At 39.3% G+C, this 20,466-nt stretch overlaps 12 protein-coding genes across 12 annotated transcripts; 8 read left to right on the top strand and 4 right to left on the bottom strand. All coding sequences in view use genetic code 12, as the record gives it.

Annotated features, from left to right (window-relative positions):
- Nucleotides 1-220: 220 nt before the first annotated feature.
- On the bottom strand, nucleotides 221-3,403 carry ASG1 (Asg1p; the record flags this gene model as incomplete). Its single annotated transcript, XM_036808120.1, has 1 exon — nucleotides 221-3,403. The coding sequence occupies one exon, from the start codon at nucleotides 3,401-3,403 to the stop codon at nucleotides 221-223; it is 3,183 nt and encodes a 1,060-aa protein (XP_036664888.1).
- Nucleotides 3,404-5,798: 2,395 nt separating this feature from the next.
- On the bottom strand, nucleotides 5,799-6,980 carry ARC1 (Arc1p; the record flags this gene model as incomplete). The annotated part of the gene is made up of 1 exon (XM_036808119.1): nucleotides 5,799-6,980. The coding sequence occupies one exon, from the start codon at nucleotides 6,978-6,980 to the stop codon at nucleotides 5,799-5,801; it is 1,182 nt and encodes a 393-aa protein (XP_036664887.1).
- Nucleotides 6,981-7,860: 880 nt separating this feature from the next.
- On the top strand, nucleotides 7,861-9,958 carry ZCF11 (Zcf11p; the record flags this gene model as incomplete). The annotated part of the gene is made up of 2 exons (XM_036808118.1): nucleotides 7,861-7,941; nucleotides 8,006-9,958. 2 exons carry the CDS (start codon nucleotides 7,861-7,863, stop codon nucleotides 9,956-9,958), a joined length of 2,034 nt encoding a protein of 677 aa, XP_036664886.1.
- Nucleotides 9,959-10,154: 196 nt separating this feature from the next.
- HGT18 (Hgt18p) lies at nucleotides 10,155-11,648 on the top strand (the record flags this gene model as incomplete). Its single annotated transcript, XM_036808117.1, has 1 exon — nucleotides 10,155-11,648. One exon carries the CDS (start codon nucleotides 10,155-10,157, stop codon nucleotides 11,646-11,648), a length of 1,494 nt encoding a protein of 497 aa, XP_036664885.1.
- A 258-nt stretch (nucleotides 11,649-11,906) lies between these two features.
- Nucleotides 11,907-12,689, top strand: RPL28 (60S ribosomal protein uL15; the record flags this gene model as incomplete). The annotated part of the gene is made up of 2 exons (XM_036808116.1): nucleotides 11,907-11,955; nucleotides 12,289-12,689. The coding sequence occupies 2 exons, from the start codon at nucleotides 11,907-11,909 to the stop codon at nucleotides 12,687-12,689; spliced, it is 450 nt and encodes a 149-aa protein (XP_036664884.1).
- Nucleotides 12,690-13,110: 421 nt separating this feature from the next.
- Nucleotides 13,111-13,800, top strand: CPAR2_802580 (5'-deoxynucleotidase; the record flags this gene model as incomplete). Its single annotated transcript, XM_036808115.1, has 1 exon — nucleotides 13,111-13,800. One exon carries the CDS (start codon nucleotides 13,111-13,113, stop codon nucleotides 13,798-13,800), a length of 690 nt encoding a protein of 229 aa, XP_036664883.1.
- Nucleotides 13,801-13,940: 140 nt separating this feature from the next.
- Nucleotides 13,941-14,558, top strand: ERV1 (flavin-linked sulfhydryl oxidase; the record flags this gene model as incomplete). Its single annotated transcript, XM_036808114.1, has 2 exons — nucleotides 13,941-14,047; nucleotides 14,102-14,558. The coding sequence occupies 2 exons, from the start codon at nucleotides 13,941-13,943 to the stop codon at nucleotides 14,556-14,558; spliced, it is 564 nt and encodes a 187-aa protein (XP_036664882.1).
- A 156-nt stretch (nucleotides 14,559-14,714) lies between these two features.
- On the top strand, nucleotides 14,715-15,227 carry CPAR2_802560 (uncharacterized protein; the record flags this gene model as incomplete). The annotated part of the gene is made up of 1 exon (XM_036808112.1): nucleotides 14,715-15,227. One exon carries the CDS (start codon nucleotides 14,715-14,717, stop codon nucleotides 15,225-15,227), a length of 513 nt encoding a protein of 170 aa, XP_036664881.1.
- A 1,288-nt stretch (nucleotides 15,228-16,515) lies between these two features.
- On the top strand, nucleotides 16,516-17,802 carry RIB1 (GTP cyclohydrolase II; the record flags this gene model as incomplete). The annotated part of the gene is made up of 1 exon (XM_036808111.1): nucleotides 16,516-17,802. The coding sequence occupies one exon, from the start codon at nucleotides 16,516-16,518 to the stop codon at nucleotides 17,800-17,802; it is 1,287 nt and encodes a 428-aa protein (XP_036664880.1).
- Nucleotides 17,803-18,018: 216 nt separating this feature from the next.
- Nucleotides 18,019-19,200, top strand: CPAR2_802540 (ribosome dissociation factor; the record flags this gene model as incomplete). Its single annotated transcript, XM_036808110.1, has 1 exon — nucleotides 18,019-19,200. The coding sequence occupies one exon, from the start codon at nucleotides 18,019-18,021 to the stop codon at nucleotides 19,198-19,200; it is 1,182 nt and encodes a 393-aa protein (XP_036664879.1).
- Nucleotides 19,201-19,219: 19 nt separating this feature from the next.
- CPAR2_802530 (uncharacterized protein) lies at nucleotides 19,220-19,795 on the bottom strand (the record flags this gene model as incomplete). The annotated part of the gene is made up of 1 exon (XM_036808109.1): nucleotides 19,220-19,795. One exon carries the CDS (start codon nucleotides 19,793-19,795, stop codon nucleotides 19,220-19,222), a length of 576 nt encoding a protein of 191 aa, XP_036664878.1.
- A 154-nt stretch (nucleotides 19,796-19,949) lies between these two features.
- Nucleotides 19,950-20,464, bottom strand: MLC1 (Mlc1p; the record flags this gene model as incomplete). The annotated part of the gene is made up of 2 exons (XM_036808108.1): nucleotides 19,950-20,378; nucleotides 20,462-20,464. The coding sequence occupies 2 exons, from the start codon at nucleotides 20,462-20,464 to the stop codon at nucleotides 19,950-19,952; spliced, it is 432 nt and encodes a 143-aa protein (XP_036664877.1).
- Nucleotides 20,465-20,466: the final 2 nt, after the last annotated feature.

Here is a 20,466-nt window from a genome sequence, read left to right as displayed (position 1 = left end):
TGTACGTGCCGAGAATTTTTCTCGTAAAACCTAACGCAAAGAAGTCAATTGTGATGATAATTTCCACATACTTGATTCAATAAATACACAGAACACGATACAAAGCGTATAAAAAAAATCTAATTATTACTGCCTAAAATGGTGTGGAGTCAAACTATCTCCCTCAAAGTCTTCCCCAATCTCACCTGCTTGCGCTCTCCCCTTGCACCTCTCGCCTAGCTCAAAATGGTGCTAAATAATCAATAGGATTATTACTACCACCTCCGCCTATATTCCCAGGCGCAAATCCATCCAATGCTCCAAAAATCTCTTCAAAATTCAAATCCTCATCTGTGTTGTAGTTGTCACCATTGTTGTTTGCAACAAATGAGTTTTGGGAATTGTAGATGTTACTTCCTTGTTCTGATTCGTATTGGGTGAATTGATGTTGCTCTGCCTGTCCAGAAAATTGTTGTTGAGGTGGCTGGAACGGTTCTGGTTGCGATTGTGTCTGTGCTTGTTGCTGTAATAGTTGTGGCTGTGATTGTGATTGTGGTTTCTGGTTACTTGGAACGTGTTGTTGATTATACATATAAGGTGGGAGTATTTTGCCAAAAATTTGCGCATCAAGCTTATCAAAAACACCCGGCATGTAATTGGAAGTTAGTCCCGCTCCTGCATTTTCACCAATCTCTTCATTTTCTTCTTCTTTGATAATCAGAAGTTTTTCAATATTGGCTAAATCTTTGGGGATTTCTGATGTTGATTGAAATCGAGCGATGCTGGCATCTTTGAAAAATTCACCTAAATCGTCCTTTTTCTCATGATAGACATATCGATTATTTTCATCAAAATGTTTAAATGTACTCTTGACGTTGTCTTGAAGTAGCAAATTGGCATTCTGTTGCATTTGCTGTTGCGCTTCTTCAAATTGTTGAGCCTGTTGTTGATTTGAATGCGAAGACATTTGCTGTTGATGTTTCTGTTGTTGTGGTGGTGATTCTTGCTGTTGTTGTTTCTTCTTGTGCATCGTTTTGGACGCAGTTCTGCGATTCAATTGTTCAAACAACGTATTCAACATGTTGTAAATACGCAACGAACTATTGGAAGAATCCTTCAACGAATCCAAAACTTTTTTACCAATTTCGATATCCTTTTTGATTACTTCAACGTTCAAGTCATCATCAAATAACACCCCACACGCATTAACGCCAAGTCCATTATTGTTGTAGTTTGCAAAATGAAAGTAATACATCAAACATGCGATACTGAAAAAGATGGTATACATCGAAAACCAATAAGTCCCAATCAACAATTGCTCGTCAATCATTTTGTTTGCCAATTTCACAACCATACGGGCAATCTTGATACAATTACGTCCTCTAATTAGCGATCTTGGATCAGACAATGACCCATTCATTGAATCACTGACGAAATGAATAAAAGGACGATAAAGCATAATTTGACAATTCAAAAACGATAAATGTAGATAATAATTGGCAAGAACAAATTTTTCAGGAATATCCGTTCGCTTCACGTTTGGATCGGTTGGTTGTAGTTCACGTGGCAAACTGTCTAACCAAACCTTCAATTCCATCTCTAGTTCGGTGACTTTGGTATGTATCCTATCTGGTGTTGATGGCAAGGGAGTAGTTGACGTCAGTGAGTTTTTTCCCAAGGTCGATGTCGAAGCTGTTGAAGAGTTTGTGTATGAGTGTAATGATTCCTGCTTCATTGGGTTTGAGCTTGGTGGCTGCGAGTGTGGCGATACTTGCAGGCTTGCGGGTGACGGGTGCGACTGATTAGAATTGTGAACATGACTCAAGTTGGAGTTGTCATGTAGATACTTGTTTTCTTCACTATTCGTAATTTTGACGGGGTATAATTCCTTGAGAATATGTGACAATATAAACATCAATTTTGTGTGGTAATTTGCACACCCAGCTGAGCTCAATCTTCCTCCTTGTTTATCAAACAAATATCCTTGTCTGGTGACGTTTTCATCATCTAAATCATCTGGTAACTCTTGATCAAATTGGTCCTCGGTAAGAGAGCGAGGCAATCCCAATAAACTATTGATATAGATGTCCATTTTGTAAATGGTGAAGAACAAACGCTTCCTAGTGTCGATTTCCATTGGATCTAATTTGCGCTTGGAATTTTGGAAAATGGATAAATTACGATGCAACCCTTCTTTTAATGCACTTCGAAGAGCTATACCAATGTATGAATAGCAAGTGGATAATCTAGCTGAACATTGTAAATACATAATCATCATGACAATAGTTTGAATTGAACTTATATCACCAACATTTGTGATATCCATGAGCTTTCTTGCTTCCAAAAAGTATTTGAACCCATCATCTTCCAAGTTTTCATTATGGCTGGTCTTTTTGTAAGGTGATTTGCTGAACAAACATCCGCATGCTAAACTAGAATAAAGAAACGGGAGAAATTTTTGTTGTCGGTCACCGTATTCACTAGGGTCTAATGAATATAGCAAGTCGATCTCTTGAATAAGTGATGGACGATGGTAAAATCTAAACAACACACATGCCTTATTCCAAGTTGTGTATATCAATTCTAATGCCTCTTCTTTGCTTGGAAGTATCAACTTGACTTCGCGGGGGGTGTTGGCACTGTAGTCTTCGCTGATAGTTTCAGTGGATGCTTTTCTTGGTGGGGGTACAATAGTCTCCTTATCATGCATCAAATCAGCAATTTCATTGGTATTTAGTGCCAATGAGGATGATTTTTGAGTCATGTATGAAACAATTTTTTGAAACCTGTCCAAATCAAAATTTAAATTCTGATCCAAACAGTTGAATTGTAGTTTAGGGAGCAATGCGCTGATTATTTGTTGAGCAATAATTAAATTCTTTGTCGGAAATGTGTCCACTGGTATACCATTTGGAACATTTGACGGAGCAATACCACCAGTAGCTCCACCAGTTGCATTTGCCTTGTTGTTGGCACCACCAGAACCAACACCAGCGGAGGAATTACCCGCACCCGCACCCGCACCCGCGCCAGCTCCAACTCCAACACTGGCATTAGCAGGAGAAGCTTTCACTAATTGAGTGTTGTCGCCATACAATGTACCGTTTGCTGCTGCTGCTTGTAACGCAGCAACAACATTGGGCAGTGATGGTTTAGGTATACCTGAGTTCTTTTTGTTTCTAATGTTTGGTTCGTCATAAGTACAACGGAATGAGTATACTGTACAATGAATACAGGGTTGTCTACCATCACATTTGACTTTCTTGGAACGACATGTATCACAAGCACGTGTGACTCGTCTTCTTTTTGGTTCTGTTGATGGTTTTTTCACCATATTTGGTCTCGAAGAGGAGGATGATGTGGGGGTTCCGGAAGTGGATGACGAGATCGTGAGTGGTGACAAATCTTGAGGATCCGGATTCATAGTGTAAAAGTGTGACTTGGCTGTAACAAATGAGTGAGTGTATGTGTGTATGTGTGAGTGTGTGGTGTGATGTAGTATGAATACGGGAGTAGAATGTAGCTAATATTATGTACACATATATATATATATATATATATATGTAAGTATATGTATATGTGTTGAATATTTGGTTGCAAAGATGATGTGGTGAAAAATGTGGGAAAATTGTTTGACTTTGAGGATGGAGACGTACTCCTAAACCAATTTTAAACTTTTTTTTTTTTCCTAATAAAAAAATAAAAAAAAAGTAAAATAAAAGTAAGAATGAGAATGAGAATGAGAATGAGAATGAGAATGAGAATGAGAATGAGAATAAGAATAAAATTACAATATTGGTTATAAAGGTGCAGGTGCGTATGTCAAATGTCATTAAGAATCTCATTTGCAGCAACAGTGAACTTTATCGTATATGCACAGACTGTTATCTACACACATATGCAATGGAAAAAGATCAAAGTTGCATCAAACTATCCATAAAATGGTTGCTAAGACTGCCCCATATGTATCAACCATTCACCATACTAACAATTGTATAAACTGATTGAGTCTGTTGTGTTCCACAAAAAGAACAAAAATACACAAAAAAGCGGGAGATACATTAGATGTCTGTGGTTTGTGGGTGGTGGTTGGGATTGCACGCTAGCTGTGGATAAAGTTATAATAATTACGATGGACCCACCTAACCAAAAACTCAAAAGATTTTATATTCTATTAACAAATTACACTGATCACCTTATATCTGAAGCTGTTTGTTAGTATCGTAACAGATCTTTTGTGCCACAACTATTTTGGCCATTCAATGGTAACTGAAATGGTGTCTTTGAATTTGGCTATTGTTTATACATATGTGTGGTAGAGGGGTAGTCGGAACTTTAAAGTTGCTGCGTTTAAAGTTAGAACTTCGAAGAATGTAGAGGGGAAGGGGGGGGGGGGGTAGCTGGAGATAAGGGAGGTGGGCTCAACCAATGAAATTCAGATATTTGTTACATATTGTGTCGAGTTTCATTAAACGTCGGAACTGAGTTGGTCACACAATAAGATACTCACACACAAATTATGGAGTAGAGAAATGATAGAATATATAATAGCAGCTTCTCTCGTATACTGCAACAGTTATTATAATAACATCACCAACAAAATACAAAAACAGAAGAATGAATGGTAAAATCACTCAACAAATTATTTCAAAATAACTTCAAAAAATTCCTTCTAGAATGTACTCAACACCATTCTCATTTCCAGTTTACAATGTGTCAACGGTAATCTCCAGAGATAAACCTTCGACCCGACTGTGCTTAATCTTTTTATCTAAAATTCCGAGAAATGAAACCCAATCGTCCTTTACCATACAATCACCCAAACTTTTACCCCACCGCAACCCATGTCTCTTTCCTCTTTATGCACCGACAACTTACACAATCTAGAAAAACATCTGATTTTCCCCTTTTTTATTCACCAAACATTGATTCTGCCTATATTAAGATTTATCTTTTCAAACTTTATTACCCCTTCCATATCATCATCATGAAAGCTCTTTGTACCATCTTACTCATTTTCTCATTCATCATTTGGAAGTTGCTCCATTACTACTCTATAACCCCACCCACTTTTCGATGTTGTTGTCCCACCTACCCCCTTTTACCCAGACAATATTCAAAATTATTTGATTTTTAAGTTTGTAGTTACAGAAAGGAATACTACAGCAGAATTACACCACCTCGCTTCGTAGCTCCTCTCCTCCGTTCGTCTTTCTTTTTCTTTCTCTCCCTCAATTATTCCAGACCCCTACATGAGTTTATCAGATTACGATTGCATCAAGTTGCATGTAATGTACTTTTCTGTTTCATGAATAAGGTAGTATAACCTCTTCACTCTCGAAAACCTTTGATTTGTATTAGATACGACATTTTTGTGTCCACTTGAGATCTCAAAGTAACAAATACAATACAATCTATTGTTTCATTAAAACCGTTCTAACGCATCATATGCATCATGCACATCATCTGAACTGGAAAATGAGTAATAGGCTATGTCATGACCTGTTTAGTCTGACTAAAAGAGTCATGATTGGGATCCCCTATAGCGTGTTACATTTCCGGGTCTATTATCTCGTATGGAGCCCCCATTTGGTTGTTGGGCACTTCCACAGATTTCACAATTTCATCAGTATTCCATTTTGTGAGACGTCACGTGAATGATTCAATAATGGATATCGCGGAGCCAGAGGATAAACGGAAGTTGCAAAATAAGCATTACACCAAAAGAATGCGCAGGAGAATATAGCTCATTATCCAATACATGAACAAAATAACAGACATCTTTGTATATTCATCGAAACTTCTATGTACACAGACGTTTAACTGACATTGGCACCAACAACAGTACTATTCTTACACTTTTCTCCCTTTTCATTAACCAAATATGCTGGTGGTTTACCTTCTTCTTCAGTATAGATAACTTCGAAATTCTCAGTAGTGGAGAATTTAGGCTGAACAGCTTCCCAAATCTTCTTTTTAGGATTCAATTGTTTTTCAGGAACACCATTATAACCTTCAAAAAAGATCTTGTCACCAGGTTTCGATCCTTGTGGTGGATTAACAAACTCAACCACACCATCATCTTTATTTGATGCACACAAAACCATCGCACAACTCTTGACACCTCTCATGGTTACTGGTTTCAAATTGGCAACAACAATGACATATCTCTTTTGCATTTCTTCAATGGGGATATAATTGACCAATCCTGAACATACAATTCTTGGACCTTCTTCATCACCCATATCAATAGTTGACATGTAAAGAGAATCGGCATTGGGGTGCCTTTCTGCTTTTTGAATGAATCCAACTCTAAGATCAATCATGGCTGGAGATGGTGGGGTGGCAGATGCTGCTTTTTCATTCTGTTTTTGTTTCTCCTTTTCTGCGTTGGCCTTGGCTTTAGCTGCCTTTTTAGCTTCTTTAGCTTCAGCCCTAGCTTTCTTTTCTTCCTCAGTTAATTCTTCATATGGCTTTTGGCCAGATTGTGATGCTTCTCCTTTTTGTTTCTTCTTATCTGATTTAGCATCTCCTTTCACAGAAGAGGCATCTTTTCCTTGAGCATTAGCAGCGGCAGCTGCAGGAGCAGCAGCCGGTTTCTTTTTCTCCTTGATTTCTCTTGGTATTTCAATATCGTAATCAATCTTGATCGGTTCTGGGACACTGACTAATGTGTTTTGAACCAAGTCAGCCCATCTCAACAAGTGTCTGTGTTTGGCGATATCTTCTTTCGAAGTCCATTTTGATGCCAATGGGAATACTTGCTCAAATAAGATCAAATCACTTCTACTAGGAACTGATCCAACGACAAAAGTCTTATTTCTCAATGAATCATTAATTTGTGTCAATGTATCATTTTCATTTAGTCTTTTCGATAATGTTTCAAATTGAGAAGATAAAGCCAACTGCTCATCATTGAGTTTGGGAAATTCAATGGTGTTAGCTTTTGATGGAATTTGATCAAGTGACAATTTGTTGAATTTGGTGATGAAATCGGACATGGTGCAGCGAGATACAAATATATAACGTTTGACGATGTGGAAACGTGGTTGTATGGGAAATCTAAGTTGTCTTGTAGTGGTCAAGAATAGGATTTGACTCAAACGACTCTTCATTTGATGTCTCTCTTTGGTGAAATTTTTTTTTTTTTTCTTTCCTTCGTTTTCTCCGCCAAATTCAATTCTTTTAGTGGAAACCATCAATTTTGTTGCGTTTGCACCTTTGGGCTTGCGAGGGGGTTCGTCTTGCAGTCATTTCGAAATGTGGAGTTGTGTGTGTAGTAGCAAATGGTTTGAAGATTAGTAACGAAATGCAACGACGTGTAGAGTTTTTGCAATACCAAAGCAAAACTATTCTGAAAGATGTTTCTGATGTCCTTTAATACTCTGCTGTGAATGAACCTGTATCGGGTGAGCTCTTTTTATGACTTATCGTTGCCCAATGATACTACCTTGGACTCTCAACTCTTGTTTTTGCGAACCACACACCGGTTTGTTAATCTTTTGCAGCATTTAGATGCAAAACTATATAAAGAATTTGGAAAAATTGATGTCATCCAAAGATGAGGACTATATGACACCTCAGCTATGTCATCAGACTTACGTAGCCCACTGTTCGAGCGAAAGTCTAACTTTGGTGTTTTTGGTCAAAGTGGGTGGTACCTGGAAACTCTTCCGGTAGCGCATTCAACCGAGGCTGACCCTTTTATTGTTTTTTCTTTTCTCATTTTTGGCTATTTACGGAAATCTCAACCACTACGAGCGCATTTAATAATAATAATAACAGACGTTTTACCACACCGATATCACATTAGATGTCCCCTGATCAAATGTATATATAAAAGAGAACTAGATATTTGTTACCAAGAGTAAAAAATAGAAAATGACTGAAAACCAGGAAGTAAAGTACGCCGACTCAGATCATGAGAATAGCGCTGAAAGTGAGAACCCCACTGTTAAACCAGTATGTATTATTTTTGAGGTCCCACATTGTTGAAAGCCATCGGTACTAACATTGTTGTTTGCAGAGAAGGAAAAAGACGTCGAGGGCGTGCAATCATTGTCACAAGGCACACATGACATGCGATCCGGGTAGGCCATGTAAGAGGTGCATTCAACGAGGATTGGACCAAACGTGTGAAGATGCCCCTCGTAAACGGAAAAAGTACCTTGACGATGTTCCAAACTCTAGTTTGACTATCAAGAGAACGCAGAGATTACCACAGGACCCTCGTTCGAGCCATGAATTGCAACATGGCTATTCATTGAACACGTCATTACAAAAACCTGATGCTCAAAACATGCCGCCGTTGGGGCAAAACACCCATACATTCCTTGACATGCAAACTCGATTACAACTGCGTCAGTCAAACGAAAGAGATCAACAAGTACCACTCTCACATGATGGCACTACACTACAACAGGAACAGCAACCACAATTACAACTACAACATCAGCTTTCCCATCAACAGCAGGTACATCCGCATACACATTCAACAACACCACACTTGGCCAGACCCGCTTCGACATTTCAGGACCTGTATCAGGTGCACCAACAGCCGCAAAGACCTCAGCTGTTGCCACAACCCAATAATTTTATTCCCAATCACACGACATATCAAGCAACCTTGTTTCAACATAATGCCTTGGGACTGGCAATGCAATCTGCACCAGACTACTATTTTCATAACTCGTTCAACCAGTCACGCCAACATTCGCAACTGGAGCACGAACAACCGTCGGCGAGCAGTAATTTAGCTCCCCATTTGCAACCGCCAGCGCCGCCAGCGCCGCCACCACCACCATCATCATCCCAACAACCAACCAATGCAAGCTCACCAACTTCATTCATTCAACATCAAAAAAAGTCCAAGTTTTTTTCTTCAGCTGCTGACTTGGAGTATGCTACACTTTCCAATATACTACAAGACAATTTCAGTGGCCATCATACAACTTCCAATGAAGCGACTCCCAACTCACATATCATGTCACCGAACTTGTCCCCTCATAACATGTCCAGTGCAGCAAACACGGTACCGCCAATACCTTCGGTGGAGTACCAAGCCGAAAACACAGAAACATCATCCCGTACCAATGGAGCAAATCAGAAGCACTTGGATGTACCTTCAGCCCCAACGTTTCGAAACACAAGCACCATGTTTGAAAATTCAAAGTATCCCAAATGCGATGAATCGATTAATCAGTATTTTATTGGTCAGGTAGATTCGGAAAAGTCGTCATTATTTCCTGATATAATCACGGCCATTGAAGAGATGAAGAATACCGATTACGCAGTGTATCAAGAGCGCAATGCGAAACTGAATTTATCATTCTCGATTGGAATCCTGCATGATGAAAACAATTCGAGTAGTGTTAGCGGAAAAGAAGATGCTTTTTTCAAAGAACCCGAAGAGATATACGCGAAAGTCACAAAACCTTTCTCCTATACGCCTGGATACCATTCGCTTATTGCGTACTTACGCAAACGGTTTCCCAAACCTTTGCTTGTTGAAATGGCAAAATCAATGGCGATCTACCGGCCATCATTTATCGCTTGTACAAATTCGCTAAAAGAGCACGATTTGATTTTCATGGAACAATGTTTCCAAAGAACATTACTCACATATGACAATTTCATTAAGGTCAGTGGTACCCCAACCATTGTATGGAGAAGAACGGGTGAAATTGCTTACGTGGGCGATGAATTTTGTGTCTTGACTGGATGGAGCAAAGATCAACTAATGGGTAAATGTCAACGAAAATTCATTGTTGAGTTGCTAGATGACAAGTCAGTGGTGGAATACTTCCAAGTGTTTTCTAGAATTGCATTTGGTGACTTTTTGGGCGCAACAATGACCGAATGTACTTTATTGACACCAAAGCCTGATGTCAAGATAAGAACCGGTTGTGTGTGGACGTTGAAAAGAGATGTTTTTGGGATTCCCATGATGATTGTGGGGAACTTCTTGCCTATAATATAGAGTTTAAAGTTGTAATATTATTACATTATATATATATAAATATATATACGTTTTATGAATGCAAAAATTGAGGAGCTATGTAGTGGGTAGCGTTTGTTGAGCCGCCCCCCTCCCCTTCCTTCTGGGTGGAGCGGCTTTTTTGTCAAAGGGACGACGTCCCACAAAACTGATCACGTTAAAAGCAAGCTTTTATCAAATGGACAACGAGGTGCCACATCATAACATGCCACCATCGCCACATCAACAGATGCCTAAACTCACAGCTAACTTGCTCTTTTCAGTCACAACAATATGTCTTGGCTCCCTACAATTTGGGTATCACATGGCTGAACTCAATTCACCCGAGTTGGTCCTCACATGCAAGCGTTCACAACCAGGGCCAGTGCCTTATATGGATTCATTCTGGGGCTCACATGGTTATATCCAATGCATACCAATGACTCCGGACCAAATTGGGTTGGTTACGTCGATATTTTCCATTGGTGGATTAGTGGGGTCATTCTATGTTGGTCATTTAGCCGACAAGTATGGCAGGAAGCTTACAAGTTACTTGCATTGTGCTATGTATATAATAGGATCGGTATTGAATGGGTTGGCCAATACGTTTTATGGATTGATTTTTGGTAGATTTATCTGCGGATTAGGTGCCGGGTCTGCATTAGTCATTACATCATTGTACATCAATGAAGTTTCACCCACGCATACAAAAGGGTTATTGGGATCCATGAACCAAGTAAGTATCAACGTGGGGATATTGCTCACCCAATTACTTTCTCTCAAGTGGTCTAATGACAACGATTGGAGATGGTTGTTGATTACAGCTGGTGTTATTGCCGCAATCAATGTCATCGTATTGACAATATGGGTTGACGAATCACCTATGTGGTTGGTAAACCAGGGGAACCATGATCAAGCATATACTGTTTTGCATAGGCTTAGAGGAGGAAGCTACTCTGGAGTCACTGCTGAAGTAAACAGTTGGAAGACAAACGACGAGTCAGCTGAGGAGAGTAACTCGTTGATGGAAGAAGGTGATTTGGATACACAGCAAGACCTGTCCAAGAGTGCCACTACTTTATGGGAGTACATCACATCTCCCGAATTCAGACCCTCACTCATTGCTTCAGCCGGCGTTTTGCTTTTGCAGCAATTTGATGGTATTAATTCCATCATTTTTTACGGAGTTTCGGTGTTGGTGTCGGTTTTCCCTAACCATTCAATCTTGATCAATTGTTTGATTTCATTGGTGAATGTAGTGGTTACGTTTGGCTCTGCCACTATTGTAGATAAAGTTGGTCGCAAGCCGTTGTTGCTCACGTCAGTTAGTTTTCTTGGTATTGCAACTGTCTTGATGGGTTTCGGAATTATCTGGACAAGTTCAATAATGTCCATTATAGGTACCTTTACATTTATTACATTTTTTGCCATTGGTCTTGGCCCAATCCCATTCTTGTTGGTGGGTGAAGTGACGCAAACGAAAGCCAAAGCATCAGCTCAAAGTTTTGGTACTAGTTTGAATTGGATTGCCACTTTTATTGTTGGGTATCTGTTCCCAGTATTGTTGCATGCAATAGGGGGTTCGGTTTACTTTATATTCACAGCCATGTGTGTTTTCAGTGTTTGGTTCATTAGAACTTATGTGCCTGAAACTAAGGGGAAACTGACTTATCAAGAAGTGTGGAGTGGATGAAAATGGAATCCATATAGAGGGCTGGAGCCCTATAATACATGATTGAAACTTATTGTGGTGCTACCTGATGTAGTTTAACACAAAACAATGCTCTTAACTATGAACAAATTGGTAGCAACTCTTTTTTTGTCACTCGCACACTCTAACACACACTCACACTCTCTCTACCATCAAATTTCAATTTTACAACACTTGAAATTTTTTTCTATGCTAAAGGTTTCCCCTACTAACTAAAGGTTTACCAACACATATACAGCAATGCCTACTAGATTAACCAAGACCAGAAAACACAGAGGAAATGTTTCTGGTATGTACATTCATATAGCGCAGGAAGAAAGACGAGGAGATATTGAACTTAGATAGAGTTACAACTTAAAAGGCGAAAAGAGGATTAATTTTCACCAGTCGACATCGAGATGTGATTTAACCACACATAAGCAACCACGATTTGATCAGTATAAGTCACGCCCGATGAAGGATATGTGATAGGGGGCTCGTTCAAAGTTGTGTTTTCTTTTTGAGCTTCTAGTCCAACAACCTCAAGCACTCCACCAATTAAGTTCGCCATCTAGTTCAAGTGACATCTCTCTCAATAGAACCCAACTCAGGATCCAACATACTAACGTTTCTATTTTTATAGCCGGTAAGGGTAGAATTGGTAAGCACAGAAAGCATCCCGGTGGTAGAGGTATGGCTGGTGGTCAACACCACCACAGAACTAACTTGGATAAATACCATCCAGGTTACTTTGGTAAGGTTGGTATGAGATACTTTCACAAACAACAAAACCACTTCTGGAGACCAGAAATCAACTTGGACAAATTATGGACTTTGGTTGACTCTGAAAAGAAAGACGAATACTTGAAGAGCTCTTCTAAATCAGTCGCTCCAGTTATTGACACCTTAGCTCACGGTTACGGTAAAGTTTTGGGTAAAGGTAGATTACCAGAAGTTCCAGTCATTGTCAAGGCTAGATTTGTTTCCAAATTGGCTGAAGAAAAGATTAGGGCTGTAGGTGGTGTTGTTGAATTGATTGCTTAAGGGTTGTACTTGACTTTGTATAAAATTTAATGATAAAAAAAAAACTTGGTTTACTTTCCGACTTGGTCTGGATGTAGGGAGGGGGAAAAGGGGACGGATGTGGAATCTGTTTCTACAAAGTAGTTTTTTATAGTTTAAACATGTCCTGCATATAGCCTAAGCTTCTCTCATCGGTTGTAAAGATTTCCCATTGTATACATTTCGAAAGAATCAGATCCAGATATTAACACAATTTCTTTCATTGGGACAAACAGTGTTCGAGACTACTACTACAACAACATCACTTACGTTTGTTTCCCTTTCCCGTGGTCGCGTATTTTCTGCCTATTTGATGCATAGATATACTCAGAAGAGTATTTTTTGTCCAAGATTTTCACCACAACTGACCCATTCAAGATCATTACACACATCATTATTATTAATGAATTCCATCAAAAATTTGACTGAAAACCAGTGGAAGCCAGCTGATGCCATACCACAACATGTCCAAAACTTGTTAGTTCCTACATCGCCATCTCAACCAATAAACTACATGCTTGCATTTTTACAAATTGTCTCGTCATTGAAATTTCAAAAACGTACAGGATGGTTGGATCATGGTGTACCACCATTAGACACGGAAAGTATTGCTGACCATATGTACCGAATGTCCATCATTTCAATGATCGTCCCTCCTGCGAATGTGAACAGAGACAAGTGTGTCAAAATTGCCGTTGTTCATGATATCGCCGAATCACTAGTAGGAGACATCACACCATACGCAGGAATAACCAAAGCCGAAAAACATCGCAGAGAAGAGGAAACCATACATTACCTTCATGACATGATTAAGCCGTACAATCCAGAATTTGCCAAAGAGTTGGTTGAGTTATGGTTTGATTATGAGGAGATTAGAAATACCGAGGCGAGGTATGTCAAAGATATTGATAAGTTTGAAATGATAAGCACTGCATATGAGTACGAGTTAAAGTTTGGCTTGACTTACAATTTAGATCAATTTTTCACTGCAAGAGCAGCAATAAAAACTAAGGAAGTGGGTGACTTGTGTGATGCTTTATTAGAGAAACGTGCTAAATTGGTTGCTGAGACGAAAGGTGATGCTCAAAAGTAGATATAGAGTAGAATTAAGCATTATTTATATTTAGTTTCTTAGACCAAGAAGAGTCTTCTTTTGGAGTTTTTTTGCGCACTTGATTTTTTACGATTTACTAAACTTCTTTTTACCAACATCAACCGAACTCTACAACTCATATGCCGATTCCAACGACGGAGGAGGACAAGACTGACAACGTGTCCAATACAAAACCCGAATTTGGACTCTCTGGTCGAAGAATAATTTACGACAAAGATGGCAAACCGTACGTACAAGTATGCTTTTTTTTAACCAGCTTTTGATTACTAACGGATATCAGGTGTCGGACGTGCAATGAGTTACTAGACTTTCAGTTTGCAACAGGGAAAACAAAGCCAGCTAAATTAGCTATGCAGCTGGCTTCTGAGAATGTAACCGCAACTCCTCATAGCAAACTCAAATACGCGAAGGAAGAGCCACCAGATGTTGCGCAGCTAGGCAAATCATCATGGACATTGCTTCATTCAATAGCAGCGACTTTCCCAGAAACACCAAATACCAAACAACAGCAAGACATGAAACTGTTTCTCAACTTGTTTGCTGGTTTTTATCCTTGTTGGTACTGTGGTGAAGATTTTGTCAGATACATGAATAAGCATGAGCCACAAACAAAATCGCAGGATGATTTGGGGAAATGGTTATGTGAAGCTCACAACGATGTTAATAAAAAGTTGGGGAAACCACAGTTTGATTGCCAATTTTGGAAGCAGAGATGGAAAGATGGATGGGACGAGTAGAGAAGAAATGTAGATAGACAGGGACACCTTTGATCCACACGGTTTTGTACATAGTCACGTGAATCTGAAATTTGCGACAGAGCAGAAGAATTAATTTGTTGTAGCAAACAATTGTATATCAACAACAACCTTTCCAACAACGCGTCAACACACAACATGTTCAGCAGAAACTTAGCCAGATCTATTGAGCGAACCAAATTTTACAACCAGTCAAGGCCATTTTCATTAGGGGATTGGTTTAGGTCGTGGAAGGATGCTGCTCAGTCGCAACGTCTTATCTATCCACCGCCAGCATCACTGTTCACCACAAAGAATAGAATCATAGATGTTTGGGTTACAGAAAAACAGGATATATACAACTACATCAATGTTAAGCCCCCATTGTTGCTTAACTTCACTTTTGCTACTCCAAAGGATAATAAAGTGACACAAGCATTATTTGATGTCCTTTCGGACAAGTCTAAATATCCTCTGGGAAAAGAGCCAGTGTATTTGGTAAACATCTTAGCGGATTCCGATGGTGGCAGAGAATTGATGATGGAGTACGTTGTTGGAAGTAAATTGCCATGTATATTGGTGTTGAAGCATCAACTACCAGTGGGGAAATTTGTTCCAGATGTGAATAATTTCAGTGAACAAGACATTATTGAATTCTTAAAAGGAGTGTAGGATGAAGAAATAGGTGGTGAGGCGCAGCTTTAAACATTGAGCCGGGATATCTGAATAAAACGGTTTTTGCTCCTTAAATTGGTTTATTGTTTTTCAATGCCGAGTTTGTTGTCTGCGTCACCTTGATTGGTCTATTTATCGAGTATAAATTTTGTAATTGCCACAAAAGAAACAATGTGAATTTTCAGAATCAGAATCAGAATGTAGGAGACTCAAAGGAGGTTGATTGTTACAAGGGGAGGGACCTACAGCCAGTGATCTGAGAGCATTGAGAAGCTACAGAGCCACGCCGTAATCGCTTTTTACTTTCTACGTTAGTTGTAAACCCTATTGTTACCAAGCTTGCCGCATTCAACAATGAAATACATCAACTATCTAATTTAACAATTTGCAACTTTTTGACACTGCCAAGTAAAATCTCTATGAATCCGTTCCTGAAAGTTTTAATACCTCTCTCATGAATTCAATTCCCGATTTGTAGGCTAAAGTGTTGATTACATAATAGATTACATAAACAAATCTGCTAGAAGATACGCGGATATAGGTATTACATGCAGGACAGATGACTGTAATAAATCCCCACCATTGAATAATAATTACACGCCACATGGACTGAATACACTTTGCATCGGATGGTAGGAGGTATAGATTAATGTAGAGTGCCACTTTCTCTTCTGATAACTTTTCCACTTAACGATTAATTTTTATTTCCGTTTCACTCTACTTTGTTCTTCTATTAATACACAATATCCCCATTCTTACAAACAATTCAAAACAAAGAGCTTCGAATCAGATTTCATTCATCGACAGGTTCCCTTTTATTAGATTCAATTCAAAAGTTTGTCCGAGCTCGCGCTTTGAGTTGGTTGAGTTCTTTGATTGTGTTTTTGCAGAAAACATTCGATTTGGTAAAATCAAAAAAAAGAAAAACATTGGTTTATTGTTACATAGTTGAGCACAAACTTCAGCGTTTGATTGATCAACGAAACCAAAGAGAAATCGGTAATTCCATTATCCTATTAGTCTTCTTGATTCATCCCCCTTCTCCCATTTCATTGCTATAAGTATACTACAAAAACTCCATTCGATTGCACACTTTACCATAAATATAATTTAGGTATTTGCAATAGTACATATTAGTTGATTTTTAGTAATTTTTTTACTAATTGGAGTGAGAGTGAGAGTGAGAGTGAGAACAAAGAAGAGAGAAATTTAATTTTTCAAAAGCATTCAGCCGAATACCGGAGAGAAAGCTTAGTCAGAAATCAGTTAAATCTTGTTTCATTGCATGACTGTGGTAATAGACTCAAGCTCAACAACCACAAGAACCAGTACCACAACTGCAGCAAATAAAAAGGGACCTTCGAGAACACAAGACATTCCGTTCAAAGATCGCAGCATATACTCGAGCCATCAAAGCAACCCCACGTCACAACATCAATTTCAATACCAACACTTGTACAAATCACACTTTCGTTTCAATAGGAACAGTCCAAAAATGTCTCTATTGCACCACCCACAACCAGCTACTTCACGTAATAACGGCTCATCCTTGCAGGAACAAAACGGCGCCAAAACTCCTAGACATTATGTACCCGATGTGTCCACGATCCCCATAGTGACGCCTCGTCCATCGAGCACCAACCTTCCGTTGTCATCAAGACCAGTAGGTACTCCACAGCCACCGCCAGTGATAACTCAGGATATGCGAGACCACACCAACCTACCCGATGAATTGCCAGTGGTTAAATGCGTAGCCAGGGCGCGAATCCCCACAACGCATGGTCCAGATATCTTTTTGCATTTGTATGAAAACAACGTTGATAATAAGGAGCATCTAGCTATAGTGTTTGGTGAAGACATTCGTTCCAGATCTTTGTTCAAACAAAGACCAGGAGAAACTCAACAAGATAGGATGACAAGAGGGGCTTACGTGGGCAAGTTGACACCAGGAAGAACAAATGCTGATTACGATATTGACAACCAACGCCGATTGAAGTTTGACGAGCACGGCAATTTGATCATAGATGAATTCACGTATTCAAGTCCCACATTGGTTCGTATCCATTCCGAATGTTACACTGGTGAAACCGCGTGGAGTGCAAGGTGTGATTGTGGTGAACAATTTGATCAAGCGGGGAAAATCATGGGTGAAAATGGACATGGGTGTATGGTTTACTTGAGACAAGAGGGTAGAGGAATTGGTCTTGGTGAAAAATTAAAAGCTTACAATTTACAGGATCTTGGTGCAGACACCGTCGAGGCAAATTTGATTTTGAGACATCCGGCAGACGCTCGTAACTTCTCCCTAGCAACGGCGATTTTGCTTGATTTGGGACTAGTTGAAATTAGATTGTTGACCAATAACCCCGATAAGATCATAGCCGTAGAGGGTAAACACCAAGAAGTGAAAGTTAAAGAGAGAATTCCCATGATTCCTTTGAGCTGGAGAGGTGGAAATAAAGACGGTAACGGGATTAACAGTAAGGAAATCGATGGATATTTGAGTACCAAAATCGAAAGGATGGGACATCTTTTAGAAAAGCCAATCAAGATCAACCACGAAGCTGTTTAGAGGTTAATGTGTATAAAAAGTAATGAATTAAGGACTCTAGAGAGGAATGTCGTTGAGGTAGATGAGCTTCATTATTACAAAAGTCAAAGATATAATGGGTTCTAAGCGGCGCGGCCGCAAATACAAAAGAAAAATTTGAAAAAAACGCAATTTCCCAGAGCCTTTACTTTACCATCCGCATCTCTTTGCCACACACATACAACAACATAAATTCAAATGCAAGTGAAAAACAAGGCCAAGCTAAAAGATAAAAATGTTGCCGTTACTTTAGTACCTGAAGATTCCGAAGATTTGTGGTACTTGTACAACCTCATCAAGAAGGGTGATACAGTGCAATTGCTTACCCATCGAAATGTGAAAAAGGGCAATCAGAATCAAATCACAAAGGGAAAGCTGAAGATGGAAAAGATATTGGTCAAACTAAGATTGTTGGTTGAGGACGTTGACTATATTGCTAGTGATTTGGTAATGAGAGTCAATGGAAAATCTTTGTTACAACAAGAGTATGTGCCATTGAACAGTTATCATACAGCTGAGATTGAGTTAAACAAGGAGGTAAGCATTGTGAAATCAAGTTGGGATGAGTATGATATGACATTATTGGACGAGTTATGCTCAATTGAAAAGAAGGCTGATATTGGTGCAGTTGTGTTTCAAGAGGGAGTGGCCCATCTATGCTATGTAACCGATCAAATGACAGTGTTACAATCAAAAATTGAAAAATCTATTCCGAGAAAGAATAAGGACTTTGGAACTCGCGACCTAGATAAAGCTATGAATTCATTTTACAATATGATCATTCAGGGAATCATTCGTCATTTTGATTTCAATAGACTAAAAGTTATTATCCTTGCGTCACCCGGATTCCTAGCAAAGACATTGTACGAACGATTAATACAGGAGTGCATAGCTATGCAAAACTCATCAACCAAGGAGTCCAAAATTTGTCAACTGATATTGGATAATAAAAACAAAATATTGGTAACACATTCCTCAACGGGTTACTTACAAGGATTGGAAGAAGTATTGGCCGATCCTCAACTGCAAAAAAAGCTATCGGACACCAAATTTCTTGAAGAGTCAGAAGCATTACTGCGGTTTCAAAGAGCATTGAATGACGACGATGGAAGGGCATGGTACGGGCTTGAAGAGATTACAAAAGCATTGAATTTGGACGCTGTTCGCTATTTGATGGTCTCGGATGAGTTGTTTCGCAGTGATGATATAGAAACCAGAAAACAGTACATTGACTTGACGGAACGAGCTAAACAAATGGGGGCCAAAGTATACATTTTCTCCAGCTTACATGAACTGGGGATTCAACTAAATCAACTAACTGGAGTGGCGGCATTACTCAAGTATCCTATACCAGACTTGGACGATTCTGACGAGGAGTGAACCAGTGAAGCAGTGTCATTCACTTGAATCGACGTTTATATTCATCAATATACCATATATGTCCCAGCCTTGCATATATTAGAGTATCTTGTATTATTCCCAAAAGTAATCCGGTTGTAGTTCCTCTAATGATCATTTTTCTAGTCTGCAATCGACTCAAATGTTGAAATCTAGTGTAAACTGTTGTGCCTATGAGAGCGGCAACCGTAGTGTTTACGAAATCAATCTGTCCTCGCACATAATCCAAGCCATACTCAAGTAGGAACAAACTTCCAACAGCACCACCATACTTTAAACCTTGTTTGATCCCCGCTGACGTCCCGCCCACAATGATTTCATAATTCTTCCTTTTGTGATAAAAGTACCATCCTCCTTTGGTCTTGGGTAAACGATGTCCATTTTCAAGTAGGTATCTTGCGGCAGCTTTTTGCACTCCATCATAAAATCCAGTCATTAAACCTATTAGCCCCGACGTGGTTGCGAGTGCCTCTATCCTGTCTCTAGGGTAAAGATGAAACCTTTCGCTCTGACGGGGGTCATACGATTTTTCATTTTGAATAGCTTCAAGGCTACTTGGAATCTCAGCGAGGGACATTTGGAAATGCTAATGTGAATGGAAAATTTTGGGGGTTTTGTTAGGTTTGATTTTTTTCTTTCGAGATCTAATGAGCCTAGTGTGAATAGAAGTAGATGCTTCAACTACGACAACGTATCTCTACAAAGATCCCGTATACTAAGCTATCTGTATTCTACTGATCCAATATAGATTTGACAAACTCAACGTAATCGACATTGCCATCAGCAGTGACATTGACACCCTTCAATAACTCATCAACTTCCAGATCGGTTAATTTCTCTCCAATAGAGGTCAAGATATACCTCAACTCACCCACTCCGATGTATCCTGTTTGCTCTTTGTCAAATACTTGGAATCCCTTTATATAATCCTCTGGTAATCCCAATGGTTTGAAACCATCAGGACGGTTGATAATTTCCTGGTAAGTTTCAAAATCAAAATCAGGGGTCTTGATAGATTGTTGTAATTCCGATATTTCAGCAAGGGTTGGGTTTTGACCAATAGCTCTTAATAAATCACCCAAATGTTCTACTGGAATTCTACCAGTGCCCTTTTTGTCAAAAAGTGCAAAAGCGTCCTTGTAAGTTTTTGTATTTTGAGACTAGTCTGTGTTAGTAGTTATGCTCGTGAGGGGGCAACGTGAGTTACAGTAACGCCAAAAGGGGTAACTTTGTGGAGACATACCATGG

Source organism: Candida parapsilosis, contig 005807, assembly GCF_000182765.1.
Source record: "Candida parapsilosis strain CDC317 annotated contig 005807".
NCBI lineage: Eukaryota > Fungi > Ascomycota > Pichiomycetes > Serinales > Debaryomycetaceae > Lodderomyces > Lodderomyces parapsilosis.
Note: the sequence above shows the minus strand (reverse complement) of the source record. Positions and strands in the feature narration are given on the sequence as shown.